The sequence below is a fragment of the Thermobia domestica genome, chromosome 2 (assembly GCF_964235325.1).
Source record: "Thermobia domestica chromosome 2, izTheDome1.hap1.1, whole genome shotgun sequence".
Lineage (NCBI taxonomy): Eukaryota > Metazoa > Arthropoda > Insecta > Zygentoma > Lepismatidae > Thermobia > Thermobia domestica.
Window position 1 is genome coordinate 318849680 of NC_137455.1, and position 25114 is coordinate 318874793.

Here is a 25114-nt window from a genome sequence, read left to right on the forward strand (position 1 = left end):
GTATATATATATATATATATATATATATATATATATATATATATATATATATATATATATATGTGTGTGTGTGTGTGTGTGTGTGTGTGTGTATCGGGTGTTGCAAAATAAGTGTTATAATTCTTGGGAGCTGACTCCTCCCACTGAGACAAGAAAAAAGTTCTCTTGAACTTTCGCCTATCGGACATAGTTTCGGATCTACGAGGTGCCGAAAGCGTGGGAAAATGACTTTCGGACGCCAATAGTTCGGAAACTATCCAACGTAGAGAGGGCGGGTAAAAATTCACTGAAGAAGTTATACCTGCCGTATTGAATTTTGCATGTTTCACAATCCTACCATGCACGTGCAAGGGATTCTCCAAAGGAACGTTGGGAGTCCCGGGTAATCTGCCAAATGAAAAACGGTCTAAATGGACATGAATTGACAGGGTTTCTACCAGGTAACAATAATTCGTTTGTATTAAGTCGATGTCTGCAACAAGTACAAAATGGCGGAAACTTTCATGCCGGTTGTGTGTGATTGCATAATCGCCAAATATGGATGCTGGCCAACAGTGACGTTCTGAGTATTAGGTGTAGCGAATTTGTACTCAAGTGCTATAGAAAAACATCTGGAGTGCCGGTAGAGCACAACAGATGAAGCAGGGTGAATCACATGTCTGGAAACACGTAACGAAAAATGCCCAGAAACGCACTCATACTCAGTAAACGTGAGTTCAAAGCGTCGGAAATGTAAGGATTTGCGTCATCGACATGAAAGCCATTGCCAACTCACTAATAGTATTCCCTCAAACCGATGCAATATGATGTGCACGGTTGCATACCAATGAGGATGCAGCAACTGAGGCCAAGTTGAAATTGTGCAAGGGGATTCACTAAGAAACTAACTAAACTAAATAAATGTCACTAGTGGGATCGCATGATAGATATTGAAATGTGGCAGATGTGTGTGTTCCTATCGACATGTATCTAATGAACAAATGTCAACATGTCCCACTACTGCTGGGACAACGTCCCTCGTACGAAAAATAGGGAAATAACTACTCGGGTCTTGAATCTGAGACCGTGGGCTCCCAGTAGGATTGGAAACTGCGACCACGCGAGCGAAAGCGAGCGCTCTAGCCCTGAGGATTCGAGGGAGCCTCACTTTCTCTGTACTCATTTCTTTGATGAATACACACTTTGTTTGGCAAGCGCTCTTGTACAGCCTCCCGACGTGCTTGTGTGTTTCATTTTGTTACTACTACTGCACAGTTGTAAACAATTAGAGCTTTAAGATGTTTCTTCCTACTTCTCATGTCGTTTTATTTTCCATATGTATGGTGTTCCAACACTAGTGTTACAGAATTTGAACCATGGATTAAGAAATTTCTTTTAATATGTGTTGCATGTGGGACAATGTCCCAAACAAAGAGGGACCTTGATACAATCGTGTTCTAGTTAGGCTTTACCAAAAAGTGCACAAGATGTAATAACAGAATGTACAACGTTATTTTCCTAGTTTTCGCACTTGGGACGGTGTCCCAGCAGAAGTGGGACATGTTGACATTTGTCCATTAGCTACATGTCGATATAAACACACACATCGGCCACATTTCAATATCGATCATGTGATCCCACTAGTGACATTCATTTAGTTTACCCAGTTTCTTTGTGAGTCCCCTTGCACACTTTCAATTTGGCCTCAGTTGATGAATCCTCATTGGTATGCAACCGTGCATATCATATTGCATCCGATTGATGGAATATTATTGGTAAATTGCCAATGGCTTTCATGTTCTTGATGCTATTCCTTACATTTCCGACGCTTTGAACTCACGTTTACTGAGTGTGAGTGCATTTTTTCTGGACATTTTTCGTTACGTGTTTCCACACATGTGAATAACCCTGCTTCATCTATTGTGCTCTACCGACACTCCATATGCCTTTCTAGATCATTTGAGTACAAATTCGCTACTCTTAATACTCAAAACGTCACTGTTGGCCAGCATCCGTACCTCGCGATTATGCAACCACGCACAACGGGAATGAAAGTGTCCGCCATTTTGTATTTGTTGCAGACATCGACTTAATACAAACGAATTATTGTTACCTGGTAGAAACCCTGTCAATTCATGTCCATTTAGACCGTTTTTATTTGGCAGATTACCCGGGACTCCCAACGTTCCTTTGAGGAATCCCTTGCGCGTACATGGTAGGATTGTGAAACATGCAAAATTCAATACGGCAGGTATGACTTCTTTAGTGAATTTTTACCCGCCCTCTTTACGTTGGATAGTTTCCGAACTATTGGCGTCCGAAAGTCATTTTCCCACGCTTTCCGCACCTTGTAGATCCGAAACTATGTCCGATAGGCGAAAGTTCAAGAGAACTTTTTTTCTTGTCTCAGTGGTAAGAGTCAGCTCCCAAGAATTGTAACACTTATTTTGCAAAACCCGATATATATATATATGCATGTATATATACCATAATATAAATAACATTTGGAATTGAATGATGAAAATCAATCCAAGAAATATATGAACATTCCGTTAAAACTAACAATTTTTATTACAAATTTGTTATTTATCTATTTATTTAGTCTTATTTTAACAGAAATTATGAAGATGATAATACTCACTACTGTTTGCTATTTCACATCATCATTAACAAAAAGCAATCCGTGCATGTGTTAATTAATTATTTAAGTATTGTAAACGTACATGAATTAAAGGTCTGAAGATTTAAGAAACGCAATGAACGTATACACTGATTTATATTTAATAATAATTTACTTTACCTTTTACTTCCTTTCGAAGTGAATTAACTGTGGGCTGAAGAAAAGAAAGAATGCTGTTCGCTCACTTTTCCTTATAACTGATAGCTAGAAGAAGAAGGCGGTACAAATGAAATTATGTCACGTTTATTTTTATTATTTAGGAAAGATTTCATCTCATGTTGAAACGATAGGTAAAAAGCATTCATTGCAAGAAATAGTAGATTTCTATCAGCAATGACAAACAACTTATTCCTCTCCACATAAGACAATAGATAAAAATTTAGAAAGGTAGATAGTGTCTTCAATAGTATATAATAGATAATAGTGTCTGTAATAAAATTATTGTACCAGATATTGTTATAGTTTATGAGTATTTAAAAATATCTGATATTTTCCTTTATTATTTATTTATTTTTGTTATAGGTGATTTCATTTGCAAAGGACGAAACCTATTGTCCGCAGTAAAAAAGATAATTCAATATAGATTATGAATTCAAATACTTAAAAGAGCAGATAATGATCTTTACGAAAAGGCTTAAAGATGTAAGACTTAACTTTTCCAATAAGGTAATGATGACAATTTGCAATCTAATTTTTTTGTTTGATGATGTTTTTATGCAATGTTCAAACGCACATCTATCCGACCTGTTCATCTGTCCATGTGTAATCTTATAGGACTTGCAGTAGAGTTGTTACGAGACAAATTCTGTTTCATGTGTAATTATTGCTATATAGAAAATTAGGAGAATAAAAGATCTTACTTGCCACCGATTCAAACTTAACAGCCTCGCAAAGGGTTAAAAATAAAGGCTAATAATCACTAACCATATTAGAATTTTAATATTGGTGTTAAAAGTTTGTTAAAATATTTAAAACTAACAGCTGATTTTAGAAAGCTGCCCATAATTTTGAAATTGGAAAGTAAAAGTTTTATGTGCTAGCAGCACTAAAATGCTGTCTTAAAATGTATGGTGCCAGCATCCATTTTATTTATCAACATTAGTCTTCTGACTCTGTTAGTAATAACAATATTCTGTTTAATTTAAAATAATCATCGTTTTGAATTAAAATCCTATCATTGGACGGGAAATGAGCAAAGAACGTTTGGATTACAGTTAATTTACGAATGTAATACTCAAAAGCTATGAACTTCTTAAACATGCTAGATATTTTTTTAACATTTTATAAGAATAATATTTGTATTCTTTAACATTTATGTTATCTACAGGGTGGGCCATAAGTCCCTTACAACCCCTTGTAAAATCCGTGTTCGTGGAAAATAGTGAACAACAACCATGTAGTAACATAGTACGCCAAAAGGGAAGTAGGATTGTGATGGTGACCAAGATGGCGGACATCTTGAAAGCCGCCATCTTGAATTCACGTCAAGATTTTAAAATAGAAACATGGTCATGCGTTACATCATTTTAAGCTAGAATTTAATGACAAACACAATGGTGAAAACGGTTTGTTGATATCTTAATGTGTTCAAAAGTTACAGGCATTTCAAATTGCTAATTTTGCCTGTCGCGCATAGTGGAGCACGTGCACTACGTGGCCCCCATCCCGAGTTATGCACAAGGTAAGTCGTTAAACCCAATTGTCCATGACCCTCAAAAGAGTTTCTGGTGAAATATCGGCACAAGCTGCAAATATGCGTTCTTCCAGGTGTTAAAGATCCCTTATCTTTTCGGCACCTTTCCTTTCAGATGACCCCGCAGATAAAAATTCTAGAGCGTCAGAACTGGTGATCGTGCTGGCCATTCAATGGGGCCACGGCACCCAATCCAACGTTCAGGTAATTGTTCATCCAGATAGGTACGGACCTGTAATCCGTTATACGGAGGGGCACCATCCTGCCGGAAAAAGAGTTGAAATGTGCCGTCCTCGGACAATATGGAAGGGAGGATAAGATCCCGCAACATATCCAAATACCGTTCAGCAGTGAGGGTACCAGGAATGATGAATGGACCAATTAATTGGTGCCCCATAGACCACAGCACACCATTAATTTACCTGTACCTATCATTTTGCAAGGGTCAACCGACTCAGGATTTGTCGGGGAGCGATAGCGACAGTTTTGCTTATTCAGTTCCCCAGTGACATAAAAATTGGCCTCATCGGAAAATAAAATTTGTGTGTGGAATATGGGATCCGTTTGTAACTTTGCAAGGACCTAGTCGCAAAATTCCACACGACGATCAGGGTCATCTTCAGATAGATGATGTTGAAATTGCAATTTGTACGAATGCCACTTGCTTTTCTGTAAGATACGTCTGATGGATGTACGGCTGACCCCACATTCCATGGAGAGACGACGGATACTGCGGTGTGGTGATGTAGCAAATGATTCCAGTACTGCTGCTAATGTGGCTTCATCTGTTTCGGTCGTGAGTCTTCCACACCTGGGTTTACCTACCATGACACCAGTATCCATGAACTTCTGGAAGAGTTGGGCGACACTAACATGGGACACAGGATGTCGATCTGGGTGCCTGGCATTGAATTCAGCTGCTACAGCCCTTGAACTTATTTCTCCCCATGCCCTGATCAACTCCTTCCTATCAGCTGTCGTTAGCGGCATAATTATTCACCTGCAACAACAGAAACAGTACGCTAAAATTAGCAATTTGAAATGCCTGTAACTTTTGAACACATTAAGATATAAACAAACCAATTTCACCATTCTGTTTGTCTTTAAATTCTAGCTTAAAATGACGTGCCACATAACCATGTTCCAATTTTAAAATCTTCACTTGAATTCAAGATGGCGGCTTTCAAGATGTCCGCCATCTTGGTCACCATCACAATCCTACTTCCCCCTCGGTTTTAGACGAACGCGGATTTTACAAGAGGTGGTAAGGGACTAATGGCCTACCCACTATTTACTTCGCAACATTATGAAGACAGTACGTAGAACTTAACAGATGTTATTTTAAAAATTGATAAGTTTAGCAATAACGAAACTCCCGCTAATCAAAATGATGTATGCCCAATGAAATGATCCGAGACTGTCTTTACAGAAGTTACTGTCTGCAGATGACATGGATCCTGCTCTGAAACCTAAAAAGTTGATTAACAGACTTGAACAACAGTAAAAGCCAGTATCCAGATAAAACAACGTTAAGAAACAAAAGAAATAGTGATTGCCAAGATAATATTTTAAAGTAATAAAGTTATAAGCAAAAAATAAAATTAAGTTCGTGTATTGTATCCTATTATCATAACATCCAGAGATCTTAGTGGTGGGGAAATTCGTTTGCAGCGCGTTAAGGTGTAGATATCACGGCAGTGCAGAAAAATTGTGAAAAGAACGAAAGCAAAAATTGGTGTAACAAGATACCAAACATATGTTATTAAAATAGTGTTGGTACGACTGAAATGTTCTTTTGATACGTCTTGCATTCGGAGGTGATGAACATGGAAACCACAATACCAGGTTATCCAGTTTTCTCAGGCTAAAGCATTTCTCCACCTGTGATTGGGTTACATGGCAGAAGAAGTCTACAGTACGTTCTGCAAAGAAGAAGTGAACACGTTGCAACACTCTGTTATCTGGGAAGTTCTTCCCTGAAAAGGGTGAGATAGCAGATGATATGATAATCGGTGGAAAAGATGTCAAGAGAATACGGTGGGTGAGACCATTCTTAAACATTCATAATATACCAAAGTAAACTTAAAATAATATTAACGCCAAAATAAATTTCATAGATTCAGTTCCAAAAGAGTACAATATTATTCCCTGTTTTCCTTATAGTATAATCCAACTTACTAGTCAGATAAACACTGCGGCTTTTCTTACCACAGTAGCCAGTAGGTAGTCGAAGGGCTGGCGTCACACGAAAAGTCACGTAAAACGCAAGATACTTTGCGAATTATGAGCCAGCTATGAACCATAGTCTCCTATCGGCAGGTTTTTCAGACAGCGTCAATTAGATGCTTCACATCACAATATACATTACAATTTTTTTCCTTTTATTTTTATTATGAAAACTTGGGTACATTACAATATCTCACACATCACTGATGAAGTCCCACTTGAACTGTGAATTTTGCTGCTTTTCGTTCGTACTCTTGATTTATGTCGTGTATTCTTTATACATTTCTTGAATTATACAAATTTATATGTTCGGAACCCACTTTTTCTACAGTGACCACCAATTAATATCCCGTTGTATTCTATTTTATGCTTTTTCTAGGTCGATGAAACTATATGAAAATAATTTTGTTATTCTCTGTACGTTTCCACTAACATCCTAAGATCATACATTAGGATCTTGTTTTATAATCCATTGTTTTATAGAAAAGATATACGAAACACCTATATGTAAACATACTGCCGGTTTTATGCGTCAGCCCATCACCTTGAGACTAGTATAATTTACTATTATTTTATTTTCTCGTTCCAAATAATCATTAGTATAAGAAATTATCTTTATGAAGATATGTCATGGTGTTATAAAAAGCTATTAAACTTTTTATGTCAGTAATTGCGCATACTATATGAGAAACTTCCACAGTTTACCCTTTTGGCTATGTCACACTGAGTTTTTTTGGCGCAAGTGAAGACATTCTCCGAAAACATGAAACATGATGGATATTTTTTCTATATAACCCAAATTCATGGGTTTACTAAGGACAGTGATGTTTCAGTGGTAGAACTGTCACCTTTGTTACGTAGGGTAGGGGGTTTCTATCTCAGTTTACTTTGTGCTGTACAGACATCGTTCGTAGATTTTCTTGGGGTTCGCCCATTTTCTGTTACTGATCACTTTATTCATTATCATCATCTCTATATGTAACACCGATGTATAATTGTGAGTCGATAAACTTGAAATTACATTTTCCTTTTCATGACTTTATGAAGTGCGCAATCCAGAGTTATATAAGGAACTTAATAAACTCATGACTTGCCTAACAGAAAGATTACGTCCTCTGTGATTTGTAAACTCAGTATGAAGGCTTTGATTTTGCCAGGGGTAGGATATATGATACATGTAAACAGAATTTGGAAGCTTCATACCATAGCTGCTTACAAGGTTTTATCTTGCCTTAGACAAATTAACTTCTGGAAGATGTTCTGTGGACTTCTATAATTTACGTGTAGCATCATAATTAAGTATCAATTCTGATTTCTTAAAAGTAATGTCTCTTTTCCTCATAGAGATTATATCCCAAAATATAAACTACAAAATAACGAAATAAAATCTTTAACACCACATGTTTTTGCTTTTTGGATTAAAGTAGATGGATAACTAAGTTCAAGTGAAAAATGGTCAAGAATGCATGGAAGAAAATGAGAAAAATTAATAAGCGTCGTGAACAAGATATTGATTCTTTTTAGTCTTAGGTCAAACCAGAGAACCTTCGTACTAAGTATAAGTTCCACCAATGAGCCACAAATTGAGTTAATGAGGACGTTACCGCCAAGGATATTAATTCTCTAACGGAAAGTCCAGTTGTCGACATATCCTTTTCATAAAAGGAGTTACAAAATAAAAATCAATTCCAAAATAAGATTTAAATGAAAAATGTATAAATGGGATATCATCTCAAAAATAAACAGAATGGAAAGTGAAAGAAAAGGTCGTAATGAAACTTCAAATCTATCATGAAAACATATAACAAGAAAAGTAACTTAAAAATATAAGAAACTCATACATCTCAATCTAATTCAATTTCACGGCAAAAAACGTGAACACGGTCATCCCTTTAACAAAAGTAACATTATTTTCCTATTCATCTTGGCTTCTGTACCAGCACGCTAGTGTCCCCCAGTGACAACTTGGACTGATACCCAGCAAACAACGACGAATCAACCTTATTGCTGTAGCTGATAGAATCTCAGGAATATAACTTCACGAGTTCGAATTTACTAAACTCATTCTGTACTCTCATAGAAACACAAGTAAATACATAATGCACACTAATTCCACTAAGAAGCAAAAGTCAAGCAAACAGCTTATATCTTGGACAACGATTAGGACTAAATAATAACAATAATAATGGAAGTCATGTTTCTGAGGTATAGCCTTGTTTCTAGTGACCGTGTTCTAGTTTCATCGTGCGACTGACCTACGTATAACATAAATGAGACTTATTTTAAAACTATTATTTGTTTTTTTTTTTATTATTATTACTGTTCTTTTAGTTACCTTTCTTGTTGTTCGACTACCATGTCTTTGGCGAGAGTTTAATTCCCAATGTTAGTTAGTGTATTTCGGATCTCACTTTAAATTAGGTTCACGTTTCTTATAGTCTCATTGCGGAAGAGGCGCTAAACAGAAATAACTTTCTTGCTGTTATGTTCTCTATTGCATTTTAGAAGCTTTCTCACAACTTCTGTTTAAATTTTCATTACCCTTCTATGTAAATATTTCGAGCTGAAATTTAATGTGTACCTTTTGGTCTTCTAATTGATTTTTCCTCGAAAAATCAAGGAAACTATATGTCGTACTAGTTTAATTGAATTCATCTGCTTGGGAGAAAATTTGTCATGGTGGGAGAAGTTGATCTGTTATATAAGCCTTTCAAATAATATGTTGTTAATGCTTTCAGTTACCGCGTTATAGATTATCAAATTTTGTGTCATATTTTTGAAACCGAAGACCCATATTCACCGAACTCACCCGACCGGGATAAAATTTGTCATGAAGTTATTCTTTAAACTCCTATATAATCGTGAAAAATATTACGTCGTGCAAGTTTTTGCTCCAAATTTGTACTCAATGACAATCATTCGGCAATAAAGTTTGCCTACATTATGCCCTTCTGCTTTTATGAACTGAATTACATAACGTTGTTCACACTTAGCCCCTTTGATTGCATACGATATATTTTAACGCTTACTACTCTACTTACTACTACTTACTACTAACGATGATTAAATGGAAGAGTGTCTGTCGATGTGGTGAATAACTGACGTTCAATGAGTAACTTTGTGTTATCCCCATCACATGATATCACGTGGCTCTCCTTTGGTCTCTTAACGGAGGTTGATAAAAAAAAGCATCCGTAGCACTTACCTCACCTATCATGCCAGATATTGCGTCCATTAAAATACACATTTAAATTATCATTGCAACAAGAAATTTTATTCCAGTCTTATTTGAAATATCAGGTACATTTTTTACAAAATCAAATACAACGACGGCAATTTTTGTATTTTTTTAAAACCCAAGTATCACATTAAGACTTTCATAATATCTCAGTTATTTGCATGATTATGTTGTATCAAATTTGTGTAACATTTAGTATGCTTTACTTCCTTTTCGAATAAAAGTAGTCAATAATTTCAATATTTTAAAATTTTGCATTCAATAAATGTTATATCCAACTTTGAAAATTTTAAGTCCAAATTTTTAATAAAACTTTATATGCGCTGGTTTTATTACGTAATTCTGACTTTCACAGCTAAGTGTGTGACTGGAATAATCCGTCGGCCGTGTCACTAGCTAATTTTTTTCACATAAAAAATTATGTGGCTATGTCAATATAAAGTAATGCCTAACTTCTGAGAATAACTCATTAACGCCATTTTCAGTCACAGATTCTGAAGAAAAGTGTCAGGGTACTGTAAATCCACTATTTCTTTTCTATAGATGTCAGAAAACGAATTAGGGTTGCCGAAACTTCATTAGTTAAATATTTTCTTTCAAATTTACATATAAACTTTGAAGTAAAGCATACTCGATATGTTTAATTAGCAACAGCATTGTTAAGCCAATTAGCAACAGTATCATAGTTATTATCAAGCCATTGCAATCGATCTTCAATATCTGGAAACAAGTAAGATAATCCTCCTAAGACATCCAGATGCTCAACTACGAATTGCTGTACCTATAAGGAAAGAACAGTTATTAAATATCTTGGTTAACGCTATGGCTTTTATATTTGCATTGAGTTGCAGAACACGATTTTTAATGTCATACTCAGAATTACTAGTCAGATCTCAGATATTACAGAAATTGATATTGAATACTTTTAATATTAATCTACTATGACAAAAGCATAATAAAAAGACAAACTTGCTTTTGTTACTGAACGACTATTTTAAAAATAATTTTCTTCACTTGAAGCCATTCGGTGATTTTTCACCTTAATATTTTCTGTCCTTGCTTCCAATCTCCAGTTTTTGTTTTCTTTCCCCAGCTTAGGATTAAATAACATTAGTTCTAGAACCATTACGATATCTGCAGATTTCAGCTTGCTTCCTTTATTGTTGTAAATTCAATAGGGGACACCACGTAAATGGGACACCAACTAGCATCGTACTATACGAAGTTTACACTTGACAGAAAATTTACTGACAGACAAGTCGCAACAGTATAGTATTCTTTCGAAAAAGTCACCAATTACTAATAAAATATTAGCAAAAACACGATTAATTCGAATTTTACGTAACATGTATTACATTCATTTGTATAACTTCATGTCACTAGTCTAGAATACGAGGTTCCTTGAAGACGAAAAAGCATGTTAAAGGATATTACTAATGTACATCATCCAATATTGTACTCTAATTCCAATTTTTTATATTTTCCATTTTTGGGCAGCTCAAAATTAGAAAAACAGAATTAGTCAAATTTTACATACATAATATTATCATGTGTGATAATGGAGATAGCAACAAGCTAGTTGCTTTAGAATTTTAGAATTAGATAATGAAAATTAGTACAACAAATGAATTTCAAGAAGTCTTACAATATTGCTATAAATTCTTATACATAACTTGGATCAAAAGTAGTGACAACATTGTTTTCACGTCTAAACACAATGTTTCAGCACTAGAAGGGTTCCGTTGTTGATAAGGGAATGTGAGGCAATGAGGTGTGGCAAGTAATAACAACTGTATGTTATTGTGTCAAAAGCAGCAGTGTCATAAATTAAAGGAAGAATGTGGAAGTGCCATAATGACGTTTCGAAAAGACGAATAACGTGAGTAGAACAATATTGAAGTGGCATACGCGGGCAGTGCAAAATATTGATTTTATAGACTTCGTCATTATCTTGCAACCAAAATAAAGGCCATTTCCCGCTAAGTACTATACAAGAGAAGGCACCATTCGTACCGTATGGCGGTTTCTGTGTGATATAAACAAATATTGCCACGCTCAAGGTGTACGACATCTTTCACATGTGTAGCAGGTGATGGAGATCAGAGGTGATTATATATTTTTATGGAGTAGTTCAGTCAAATTAGACACGAAAAGATCTAAACCCAGAAAAAAATCATAACAAGCTGAAATTTTGCACATACTTTTGGGAAGGTGTATATAACAACATACTAAAAATCCTGAAATATCCGATGACAGGTTTGGCCGCCATATTAGAAAATGGTCGAAAAACGGGTGTTTTTAATGGTAATGACTATTTCTAATTTTAATAGCTTTAACTCACGTCGTATTTGCACTATTGATGTTATTTCTATTTCACTTGCATAACAAAGGACTACGCTTACAGACTGTGCATCACACATCACATTACTGCACATGCGGGAAGTAACGGAGGGATTTCTTTTTTAAAATCCCCAAAATGTTTTCTTCTTCCGATTAGTTTTCTTATTCATTAACTCAGAAAAATATCATAACAAGCTGAAATTTTGTACATATCTTGCGAAAGGTTTACATAACAACATAATAAAAGTCCTGACATATCCGATCACGGTGTGGCCGCCATATTTGAAAATTGCCGCTAAACCGATGCTTTTAAAAGTAAGTTACTGGTTCTCACTTTAATAGCTATAACTCACGCTGTATTTGCAATATTAGTGTTATTTTTACTTCATTCCAATAACAACGAACAACGATTATAGACTCTTACTAGTCTATTAAACATATTGGAACTAACGGAGGGATTCTTTTTTGAAAATCCTCAAAATTTCCCTTCTTTCGATTACTTTTTCTTAATCAGTTGACAAACTTTTCCTCTGAGAGTAGCAATTAAACTTATATTAAATAAACCAGAATACACAAAATGTACCCTCCGTGTTTAATTGGGATCATAATAATAGAAAAGAAACAACAAATATTTATACAACTGGTGTAGCAGGGTTCTATTGGGGACAGTGTGCCCCTAAACGTACATTTTAAAAAATGTACGGGTCACTAAATCTTCTTTAACTTATCAATAGTAACACTTGCAATAAATAAAAATTTCTGATAATGTGCACAATCTAAAATAATTCCAATTATAGAGGCTTTTACAATGTTTTCATGTATACAAATTGAAAGGTAATTGTAGTATTCGTTAAGAAGAGAGTGTCTTTTTCAGTATACAGAACATTTAAATGAAGTCTAGATTTTTAATAGCTATTATTACGTTTCAATAATGGCCACGTTCGTATTTTCATCGGGCTTGATTTCCTCATAATAGGAAAGGATGGAACTATTGCCATTACAATGTCCACAAAACGAGGTACATATCAGTTCTGTTTTTCTGCACTTACATACGAGTTCATAGCCCATCTTGCAGTTACAATATATAAGTTTTAATAGAGTCCTGAGTTGGAACATTCACTATTATGATTGGTTTCAAATACGTTTCACTCCTCTGCCATCTCCAGAAAGTAGAGGGTAGCTTGTTATCCTTCCAGTGTTGTACCTGATGGTAAACACGAAATAAGTGCTGATGGGCTGCTGCACTGGAGGTGGCAAAGCTTCCAACTGAATCTCACTTGTGACTGTGCATTTCGCTACAGATTTTATGAATGCTCGATAACGCAACTGATCTAAGGTGAGCACTGACCTTTCAGCACCATACACTGTAAGAAGAAACAATTCACCAGCGGCAGTGATGGATTCACGAGTCGCATTTTCACCGTTGGAAATACCTATTTGCTTTTGTCTTTTTCTTTTCCTTGGCTACAAGCAGCTGATGTTATATGGCAGTCTGTGACATCTTGTAAAAATGATAAATGTGTCTTCATTTCTACAAGATTTGGTTGTAATTTTCTTAAACTGTAAACTTAAAATTGACTTTTCTCCTACCAGTTTTAATGAATGTAGCATCTATTTCCCCACTTGCTAATGCGTCCAAAAGCACAAGCAGATCAATATCTTCTCCAATGATTGATACCGGATCTGGCTGCTTGAGAGAGATTTCTAATGCTGGGTATCTGCTAATACGCACAATCTGGGTATCTGCATCTCCAGGACCTTGAAGGATACTGATACCAGCTGCCGTGAGATGTTTAGAAAGAATTTCAATAAATCTATATTTGTTCATCAGATTCCAAGGAAATTCTCTTGAAATGTGACAACGGGTGTTGAAGAAATAAACAGAACAGTTGGAAATGTAGTTTGACAAAACACCTTTTTCGATCAATGCCTTTTGTTGCAGATTCCCCATAATGTCGTGTTATGCATCGTTTGCAAGCATAGTCCTTTGTTATTCGAATGAGGTAAAAATAACATTAATAGTACAAATACAACAACAGTTTAGCTATTAAAGTGAGAACCAGTTATTACCTTTAAAAACAACAGCTTGGTGGCCATTTTCCAATATGGCTGCCAAACCCGTCACCGGATATTTCAGGACTTTTAGTATGTTATTATAAATATCTTCCTAATGGTATGTACAAAATTTTAGTTTGTTATAATTTTTTCCGAGTTAATGTATATACTGACTGGACTACAATGTAAAAGGTGTTCTGTGCATAAAGCAAAAACGACTAATAACAATGTTGACGTTATTTTTTGTCTAATCCTTGATAAGCTGATGGCAGGTAATGTAAAGTATTCCATTTTGCGTGTTTATGTTCTAATATTTGGAAGTAAATTCTTTAATTTCGTGCGTTTATTCGTATTGTAAATGCATATAAATTAAAGGTTTTGCTTATGTTTCTATTGAAAAAATCTTATTTTCGTTTTGAGATGTATTCAAGATATCTGTAAATTATGATATAAATACATAATATTTATATAATAATACAAAATATAGTAATACCTTGTGTATACAAGTTTATAAATGTAAATGTATTAGTGTAAGTTAATATGCAGAGCTCCCCCATGGCTAAGCGGTTAGCGTCAGTGCTTTTTTCGTGGGAGTCACGTGTTCCATTCCCGAGGAACTCATGTGGTTTGGATTCCACGTTAAACAGTAGGTTCATGTATCATATAACCTTGCTGTTGAAAGGGTCGATATGCTAAAGATCAAATCAAATCAAACTCCTGAGGCAATGCATTATTAAAGCGATTAATCTTATCTCTCTCACTAATTTCTTCCCCATTCTAGTGGAGTGGTATTCTATAAAAATCTGACTGTGTTTAATAAATATAAAATTAGGAAATCCATTATATCCATTTCAGCTCAAATAATTGAGATGATTAGAAAAATAGATTATGTTCGACAAAATTTACATGACGAAAGTATATGAAAATCATATAATTTATCTTGGAGAGGATTTATCTAGGAGTCCTGATATTTGATTGATTTTAACTATAAGAGTTAGGAATATATAAAAACCTTAATAAAGACATACATCATATTGTGTTAAAAGTCAATAAAATTTAAGAAAGTTATCAGAGAACATTAACCTGGTAGAAAGATGGTCTTCAATTTGTAGTCCTGGATTGATTTTAAATACAACTGAAGTCTCAAAAAGTATATGTTATATTCCATGAAAATCTAATATTTTCGGGAAGGTACCTTGAACCTATTTTTAATCTATGGGGCAGGGGTAATCCATATCAGAGACCAACATTTACTGCTCAGTCTCCATTGTTTTTAATCCTAAGCACAGTGGATTACGGAAACGAGTCAAACAAAATATACATAATAGTGTACAAAAGCCAAATAAATTTTACATAAATTACCACGGAACTCTAAAATAATCGGTGTACAACTATGTTATTCCTTACTGACTGTAGCTCTGTGTAGAATGAGTGATCGAGAACCTTAAAGAAAATGTATCACACTAAAATCGGACCGTTGGAACGGAAATTAAAGAGGATTTTTTTTTAATTTGCGGGGAGTAATCATACCAAATAAAGAAGGTGGATTCACGGTTCATTCTCATTCTTGACTGATTTTAATCCTAAACACTGGGGATTACCGAAAGAGTTAAAGGAAACGTTAGAAAATTTAATTGAACTCTAAAGTTAATCGGGAGGCTAGAGGAGATATATCCACTACCTTATTCATTACTAATTTCAACTTCCTGCAAAGGGAAAGGTCAGAAGGTCTCAAAGAAAATATATCACATATTACGCCAAAATCAAATACATTTTAACGAAAATTATTGTATAACATATTTTTGAAATTCAGTAAGATTATATTCACATTTTCACTCTTGGCAGAGTGAATTCTAACTTCAAGTTAGGGGATATTTATACTACTTTAAAGAAAATATACACTAATGTCTGTCATAATCGAAATATTTACGTTTTTTTTTTAAATTGTCTTGGGTATGCATGCTAAACTTGCAACACAGTGATGATTTAAGCCCTTATATCCTTCTCATATTTAATGGTTTGCAACCTCAAAATATAAGGTTATTTTAGTAAATGAAAAAATAAATCCAGATTTCATCATAATCGGGTACATTTTACGCAAACTCTCGTGGAACGGATGAACGGGCAGACACCCAAACGCCAATCAAGTCGAAAAATAGAAGTGTCGCTATTGGTCGCTTGTATCATCCGTGGTGCAACATAAATGAAAGTAAACTAAGATCATGTAAATGAATATGAAACATTTGACAAGGAAGCAAAATATTAAAACATAATCTTCTAAAAATGTAGTTTGTTAGTGTGTTTACTTCCATCTAGGAGTACATTTTTCTCAAGTATAATTACTGTAGTTTATCCTTTAACTAGCCAGCATGACAATATTTCTAAAGTTTAATTATATTTGGTTTTAGTTTCCAAAAATTAAAAAGAGGCAATATGTTACTTACTTGATCAAAATCTTCTTGGGTGTTAATGTCGAGTAATATATCTTGAACAGCACTTTGTACCCTTTGAGCTCCAAGTCTGAAATATTAATATGTAAAATAATTGTATAAAATTGTACTATATTTTGCACTAACTAATAACAACACATTGTATTTAAAATTCGAACTAATAATCAAACCGATTATCTTCCTATACGTAAATTGACATAGTCTAAAGTTGTGCAGACAAAAATTGAAATATACGTCAACTGCTCAGACTGTACAAAAATATGGTTAACGATTCTCGTTTTTACAGCAACATTTGCGGGGAGATAGATATTATTATATGGACTATATACTCTATTTGGATGTACAGTCACAATTAAAATTATAATTTCCGAATTCTTATCCTCCAAGATAGCACTAACATTAACATCTTTGAGATGAAGGGTGAAACGCCTATTCTTCTTGTTTTGGAATTGGAAACTTTTCTTCCCTCTTTAATCAGTGGATTGTAATATTCTTAGGTAGAAAGAAACCTTATCTCTACATATCCTTGCACCTATCAGGGTTTTTTGAATAAATATGTTATTAAAGCTTGAATCAGAAGAGTTCCGATCCTTGGAAACTGATTATAGAAATGTCCCATGGATGTGTATCGAGAAGAAATAGGATAGAATTAAAGACGAAATTACAACAACACAGAGTAATTGAACTCAGTAACTGCGGCACTGAGAAACTTTGTACAAAACTTATAGCTGCAGCACTGTGGCATTACTTGCATTTCTTAGTCCGATTGTGTCTCTCTGTTGAAATTAATCCTTGATATGAAACCTTGTAATATAGGTCTTTGAAGACTAAAAGCACTATAAAGTCATCTAAGTTCAGTAGAATTCATTATTTAGTTATTCACCGAAGTGAAAACTGGATAACTACTAAAGGAAGCTTTTCAGTGCACTTTTACGACTTGACAGAGAACAGATAAATTGAAAATTTAGTAATGAAGAAGACACGTAAAGGAGATTTTGTACTACAAGATCTTATTTCTTCAGGGATGAAGTTCGACTGCTAGTTGGATGGCAAATGAACCCGAATTCACTTTTGTTAGTCCATACGCCTCTTCCAATCGCATCATTCCCATCGAATTGTCCTTGAATAGGCTCTGCATTTTCTGGGGAACTGTTCTAAGCATCCTTTCTAAACATCCTAAGATTCTAATAAGGAATCTTACTTACGTGCACTCTCCTGCATTCTTCGACCTAGAAACAATAATAACATACTCTGACTCATTTCCGGCCAAATGTTAATGTTGCGTTGTCAGATTGGTTCTAATTGAAATTTTCCCTTCCTTATTAGAATCCAAAGTGAGAGTAACATAACGTTATAATAAATATAAAGAAAATATTCTAAAATTCTTATCTTTTGGTATGTGCCTTGATGACACGTTCTAGAAATGTGGTAATTTTATTTAGCAATATTGGCATAACAAATTCCATATGACCTCTCGTGTTTTCGGTTATCTACACATATCATAATGACTCGCAACATAAAACATACAGAAGTTACAGATTGAAAATAGACATTGAAGAGATGTATACATTTCTCTTACATGTAACACTAAATACTACACTATAACGATAGCAGAACTACTAAATTAAGAAAGAAAATTTCCTACCTATTCCAATGAAACACATAATTTATGTTGTTGTTAAGATTTTCACGAACTAACTGCAGGTTTTTCCCACCAGGCCATTCATCGGATTATCTAAATGTTACAGAATGGCTGCGTGAGTCGCCAGAGCACTATGCTGCTCCCAAACGGAAAAGGTGAAAAACTGCTTGAGTTAAATTCAGCTCATGTGGCAGTTAATGTGTTACGTAAATGAGGATACGAACCACCTAAGTCTACCTACATTGATAAAAATTAAAATTTTATCACTACTGAGTAAAGTTAATAAAATAAAACTTACCTAATTTTCTAATTGTTGTATACAAGAATAAGGGCATTAGATAAGTTGTATATCCTTTGGTTGAAGGAACTATGTTTCAAATCTTATCTATGTGATTTCTGTCAGCAGCCAATCAGAATCTCGATTCTCAGCTCATTTTATATTCTTAGGAATAACATGGGAAAGGACCAACCTTGTTCCTTCTTGTTTAAGTGGTTTCATGGGTTCAATAATCTTAAGTATAACACTTCCATGTATTTTCTAAATGTTCTTTAGTTCTTCATCAATGCACATTAGATTCTAGTGTACCGCCGAAACAGTGACAAGGATATGACGTCAGAACTTAGAAAGTCCACAACTAGCCTATACCTATGAAAGTAGGCTTTAAGTTATTACAACTTATCATTACTACCTATGAAACAAATATTTATAATACACACACACCTATATATATATAAGTTAACATTATCAGCTACTTACGATTCAAGAGCCGCATCAAAATTTTCACTGATAAAATTAAATGCCAATCCAGGTACATCTTCGTTGGAGACAACAGCAGCAAAGAATGAAGTAAAATATTCGTTACTCACTCCTCCGTTGGATGGATCAGTAATGGATTGTTCTAACACGCTAAACAAAGTAAAGAAATTTTAGGATCTCCTGCAACCATGTCTTATTCTTCTAACCAAAAGTCGTTTTCACCTTTCAAATGGGCTTCGAAAAATCTGGAAACATATTTGGACAGCCCATATGAAGATGTAACACATTCTATACAGTTATAGCTGCTAATTCACGCTAATAATGAAGTAACAGCACAATAACGATTTGAGAAACGTGAATCAAGAAAATGATAAAACTTTAAGATAAATTCAACTACCTTGAAATATACTTAAGTAATCTTGAAGAAATTTTGTATGACTAATATATGTCTAATACGTAGTAGTATTGCAAACTTTAGGAGTAATTTGAGGAGATTGGTTGCTACAATCACGATCGACAGATTTCGAAATACAGACAAGGAAATATAGCTTCTGTTAGAAATAGTTTCCAAGAGAACTATCTTAACCTGAAGTACAAAAATGTGTACATTGATTCTACAATTTTGTCAGAATAAAAATCTAAAACAAGCATTATAACCGAAATAAAAATGAGTGAGTAAACAAAATTTCAGGGTAGAAAGAATTCTTAATCAAAAATAACTGGAAATGTTGATTTGTTAAGCTGCTTAATGCATTAAAAGTCTTGAATGATAATATTAAAACCTGGGTTTTGTAATGTTGGTATTACTTATCTTTTCTGTATCGAAGCAGTATGCACAATTTGTACTACTGTTAACATGTACCGTGCTTTAACCAAAGTGTCTTAACTTTATTATATCAACTAACAATGAAGTGATACTTTTATGATCTTTTATTTTTAAAGTGGTTAGATTGTATCATGAAATAGTGTTTTATTTCCTAGAGAAGGAGTCTTCTGTAGGCATTAAATTTGAATAAATGTGTATATTTTCTAGAATGTGGAACACAATAAAAAGATATAATTATTGTAATGTGCATTTCAAAAGCGAACAAACAAGAAACTTATAAATATATGTATTTTTCCATTTGTATATCTCTTGTGAAAGTAGTTAAGTCACATCATTACATTTAAGGCAAAAAAAGCTAAGAGCAAGTTCAGAATATGTGTAATGTTAAATTAGGAATGAATAAGCTAGAAAATATTTTAAGAAAAGGAAAAGAAAGGGTCAAATGTAGACAGAAAAAAGAATCTAGAAGGGAGACATTCCTTAGTTTCCTCTCACAAATAAATGCATTTTTTCAGGACTAATCTAAACTAAAATGACCTATTCTGTTTTAGTTTCAAAACCTTCCCTGTATTACTATGCTGAGTTCAATATATTGAGCTTTCAACTATAGATATCGCGTTTGTGCAGATATTTCTTTAGCTTGGAATATCGTCCATTAATGCGAGAATGAAAGAACGCAAGGAATATCTGTTCTATTGTGCGTTGGAAAATAAACTGACTCATTTTAGTACTAACAGCAATTGTTGAAGTGGCTATAAACCTCGTCGGGTATCATTGGTTTGCAATGCCTTGACTTACATTCTATTAAAAGCACTTGATGAGCTACTCTCAAAACTATAACGGAAACATTTGTGTACCTTTAATTGATGGAAAATATCATCCTCAGTCAAGATTGGACAAATACTACGCTAATCAATACATAGTACAGTTTATATTCTTCTTCTTTAAAAAAGACATAGGCGTTGCCTTATCATAAAACTGAGCAACTCTATAAATAGGTATAATTTTGTTTTTCTTCCTTCGATTTGATCTATAACACTCTATTGAATCAGACAAGACTTGCGAAATATTACTATAACTTCATGTAGTATAGGTATTTAAACAACAAACTCTTCAATACTAAAGACAGATGCTCGACAAATACTTATAGATGCTTGAGTAATAAATCCTTTCAATTTATTCCCCCATTGTAAAATAAGAATATGTTTAATATTATACAAGTGGTTTCAATACCTCTTTTGCCCACCCTAGTCCACTCTAATCATGGTGTTAGAAACCCAGTTAAGATGGGAACGGTGTATGAATATAATTTCAGACTAAAATTGCTTTTTTTGTATCATATGACCTAACTAATGTAGCATTTAAAAAACTTTTTCTTGAAAAAAAACAACCCATGAGATTTATGTGGTTTGCTTCGTGTTCATTTATTAATTTTTCCTAATTTCTTATTCTCTTAAATTCCTTAAGGGGGACCTTTCAAAATGTAATTTATATATAAATAAAAGATCGTTATCATAAATTTACAAAGAAAAGTTTATTTCTTCATAAAACATCTCTTGAAGTTTTTCGATTTTTCTTTTCTAGTATTTAAATTTCACGCTTCTTTAGTTGTCAGTACTTGAGAATACGGTATATTGGTTTGTATTTAAAAAATGTTCTACTTAAACTTTCCATGGGTAAAGACCAAACACTGTTCAAAAATAACACAAACAGTAAAGCTATTTTTGTTTGGTAATAGTAAATTTCAATTTCCGGCTCCCTACAGTACAGCCATGTTTAACATGAAAAAAATTGTAACACTTAAAATGAGTAAGAATGTTCAACTTTAAAAGAGTTGTACGAGCGAACCATTCAGGGAATTGACTTTTAAACGAACACAAAACAAGGACAATACTTAAATTCAGAGTAACATATACAATATTGAATATGGTTAGGAACTGGTAGCAAAACCGTAGTTGATGAAGTAAAAGACTTGGCGGGCAAAACAGAAGCAAACCTAATAGTAACACAAGAATTATATACAAAAATATAAATATTAACTAAGGTGGGACCCTGGGAAACAACAGTAACTAATAACCACATAGGGAAAAAACTATGTTTTAAACGCAGGTAGTAAAAACAGAATCAACGGTGGTGAATGGAAACAAAAACATTAAAATTTCAAAGATGATGCAATTTCGAAAGAATTGGACTGTGTCTAGAAATAGGAACTACCTAGAAAACTTTGAGCCAATAAACTGTAATTGTCTTTAGCATGTATATCCAAAAGTTTTTAGACAATATTGACGAAATGAAATATTTGTTTTACGTCCCACTGTTATGTCCGCTAGGCTAAAGAGACAGTGATGATGAGAAATGAATGAAATGGTGGGATGAAGAAAAAGGGATGAAACGGGAGAACCCCGAGAAATCCCACGCACAGTTTGTTTGTCCACCACACAGCTCACTTGGAGCGAGCTGGAATCGAATGAAGGACTCCATGCAGCAGAGGTGAATGTTCTACCAGTGAGCGACCGAGGCCCCACAATATTGACGAATTCTGCAAAATATTTAAGGGAGGAAGCATTATAATATGTATGGACCCAAATGTTAAATTAATATTACCGCACAACAAAAAACTGATATAAGAGGGAAAAGAGTGTAGGAGTTAATAATGAGCAACAATTTAATAATCATATATAAACAAGGAAATCTCCTCACTTACAAAGATAGATAGGAGACAGAGTCAAACATCGATCAAACTATAACCACAAGAAAAATATATAATTTATTCTGACAAATTGAAAGATACTACATACAGCTACTCTCAACGATCGTAATTAGCAAATTTTGATATAATAAGAACAAAAACACGAAAAGAAACATATAAAGGAGAATGTAAGACACTATACATTTCTAATAAAATTAAATGGAAAAGGCTTTGATCAGATATACAATTTCTTCTAGCAGAAGAAGATAGTAACCTCACGGAAACCAAAATCAAGAACACAAGCACAAATTGAAGCAAACACTTTCTGGACTAATGAATTACAAAATTTAGAGAGAAAAGTACGAAAGGTAAGAAAACTCTATCAGAATAACATCAATAACAAATACGTCAAAATAAAGTAACAGACAAATTGTAAAATTATTTTCAGGAAAAATGAAATATAGATTCTTAAGGAGGTTTTAAAAAATAATAAGTAAAAAAGTCATAAAATATCAGACGGAACATCCACAAAAGGATGGGAAGTAACAGGAAAATACCCAATGAATATCATGACACCACAGAAAGACAGTGAAACATAGACAAGAATTAAACTGGATATGGCACTGATTCCTACGAAAGGTAAAGATGAAAATGTTACAAATCAACAGATAATAAAAAATATAAAAAAGATTAATAACAAAGTTCCCGGACCGGACAGGCAAATAGATACCTCCCTTGTCAAGGTTGTTGAACTTACGATTTACTTGGGACAATCAATTGATTCGGAAAGACCGCTTCTCGATATCTTTCAATGTTTTTACTCTACAGAGATCAATATTTAAACCAGAAATAGTAAATTTGCACCACTTTTTGTCTTAGTAGAGAAATGCACAATAAATTACGTATTGTTTTGTAAATCGATTCCAAAAAAATAGTTTGTCGCTTTCTATTACTGTTTCTGTTATCTAGTTATCAACGTTTAAATGGAAAATAGTTTATTTCTGCCGCTTTTCGTTTGAATAGAGCAATAAAAGAGGCTTTGTAATCTAATTTGTAACTCTAAATTGATTCCAAACAATCGCTTCTGCAATGTAACACTTCTTGCTCTATTGAGAGCAATATTTAAGCCGAAAGTAATACTCCATTTGTATCATTTTTGGTGTTAATAGAGAGATCCACGAGAGATAGTATCTTTCCTTCAAGCACTGGATCAATTCCTAAAAACCGCTTGTTTATCACCATTTACTACTGTTGTTACATATCAAAAGGTTTTAATATTATCTATCAGGTTTCAATTCTTACTTTTTTCCATCATTGACCTCAGACTACCAGTTATAACTATGATCCTAAGATTCAACCAACTTTAAAATTTATCGGATGCTTTTAAAAGTATTCAAAACATTTTAAAACTTTAAAACTAAAATTTCAAGAAGATCAGACAATCACGTTGCACGAAACATAGTGTTCCACTAATGACGTAGACTACGAATTAAGACTGAATTTAAAAGTGTGAAATTATAATTGTTCCATATTAAACATTTGTAATAATATCACATTTGGTTTCAAGTCCTAGATTTTAGATTATAAGCCGTACCTACAATCCTAAGACTCAAAAATTTTCAAACTCATATTTGAAAATAGTGAGAGAAATATTTTAAGCGTAAACATTTGCCAAATATTTCTCCCGAAGCTTAAGGAGAGTGTCCCAAGGTACTCAAATTCAACGAAAGATAATAGAACCCTGAATTCATCCATATGTTTATATGTTACAATCTATCTTAGTGAACATTAAGCACAAAATTTAAAATTCACATCTCATGCTAACTCATTTTGTCGTCAAAATTTACAATTTCCGTTAAATATCAAGTGATCCTATTGACAATATATTTTTGATAATTTTGTATCCATATATGCAGGTCCTAGAGAACTTTTACCAACATAAATATTTTATAATTTCCAAATTTAAGAGTGGGCCAATAAAGCTTTCCCAAACTTAAGAGGTGGGTCATGTACATTTCCCAAATTTCAAAAGGAAAGCATCAATGTACCCATATCCTTATAAAGACAATTGACTCCTATTCTCATCTACATGTACATAAGCATATTATACTAAATCATCATCAAAAAGGTTATAACAGGTCAAAGACCTTCACATTTATAATTTTTGACAAGTTTATATCCATAACAGTTAGCAAGAATACGAATCAAATTTACAGAAATATATACTGGAGTCATATTACCAAATGTTGTGTTTTTGACAATTCCGAAACGTAAGGGTAGACTAATGTATTCCTCCCAAAATTTATGATGAGTGCGTCAATGTACTTACGTCTTATTAGAGAAAAGGACTCATGTGCTCAATCATATAACCATATAAGGTAATAAAGCCTTATCAAAAATGAAGAATTGCTCAAAAACATTCTAAACTTAGACTTTCGGTAATTTCTTACACATAAAATAAAGAGATGGGTCATCCAAACTACTGAGAAAAACGTAAAAACGTTGATTCCTGCAGTTTTTTGGACTTAACGTACAGGAT

General features: G+C 33.8%; 1 protein-coding gene across 1 annotated transcript in view; it reads right to left on the reverse strand.

Moving 5' to 3' along the window:
* Positions 1-9840: 9840 nt before the first annotated feature.
* LOC145678647 (aminopeptidase N-like) overlaps positions 9841-25114 on the reverse strand; it is a 69567-nt gene continuing 54293 nt past the window's right edge. Inside the window, exons 13-15 of the mRNA XM_081749013.1 lie at positions 19061-19210; positions 16656-16731; positions 9841-10597 (exon numbers count right to left, since the gene is read on the reverse strand). Coding sequence (XP_081605139.1) covers positions 10457-10597; positions 16656-16731; positions 19061-19210 — 367 coding nt within the window. The 3' untranslated portion in view covers positions 9841-10456. The remainder of the gene's footprint in view (positions 10598-16655; positions 16732-19060; positions 19211-25114) is intronic.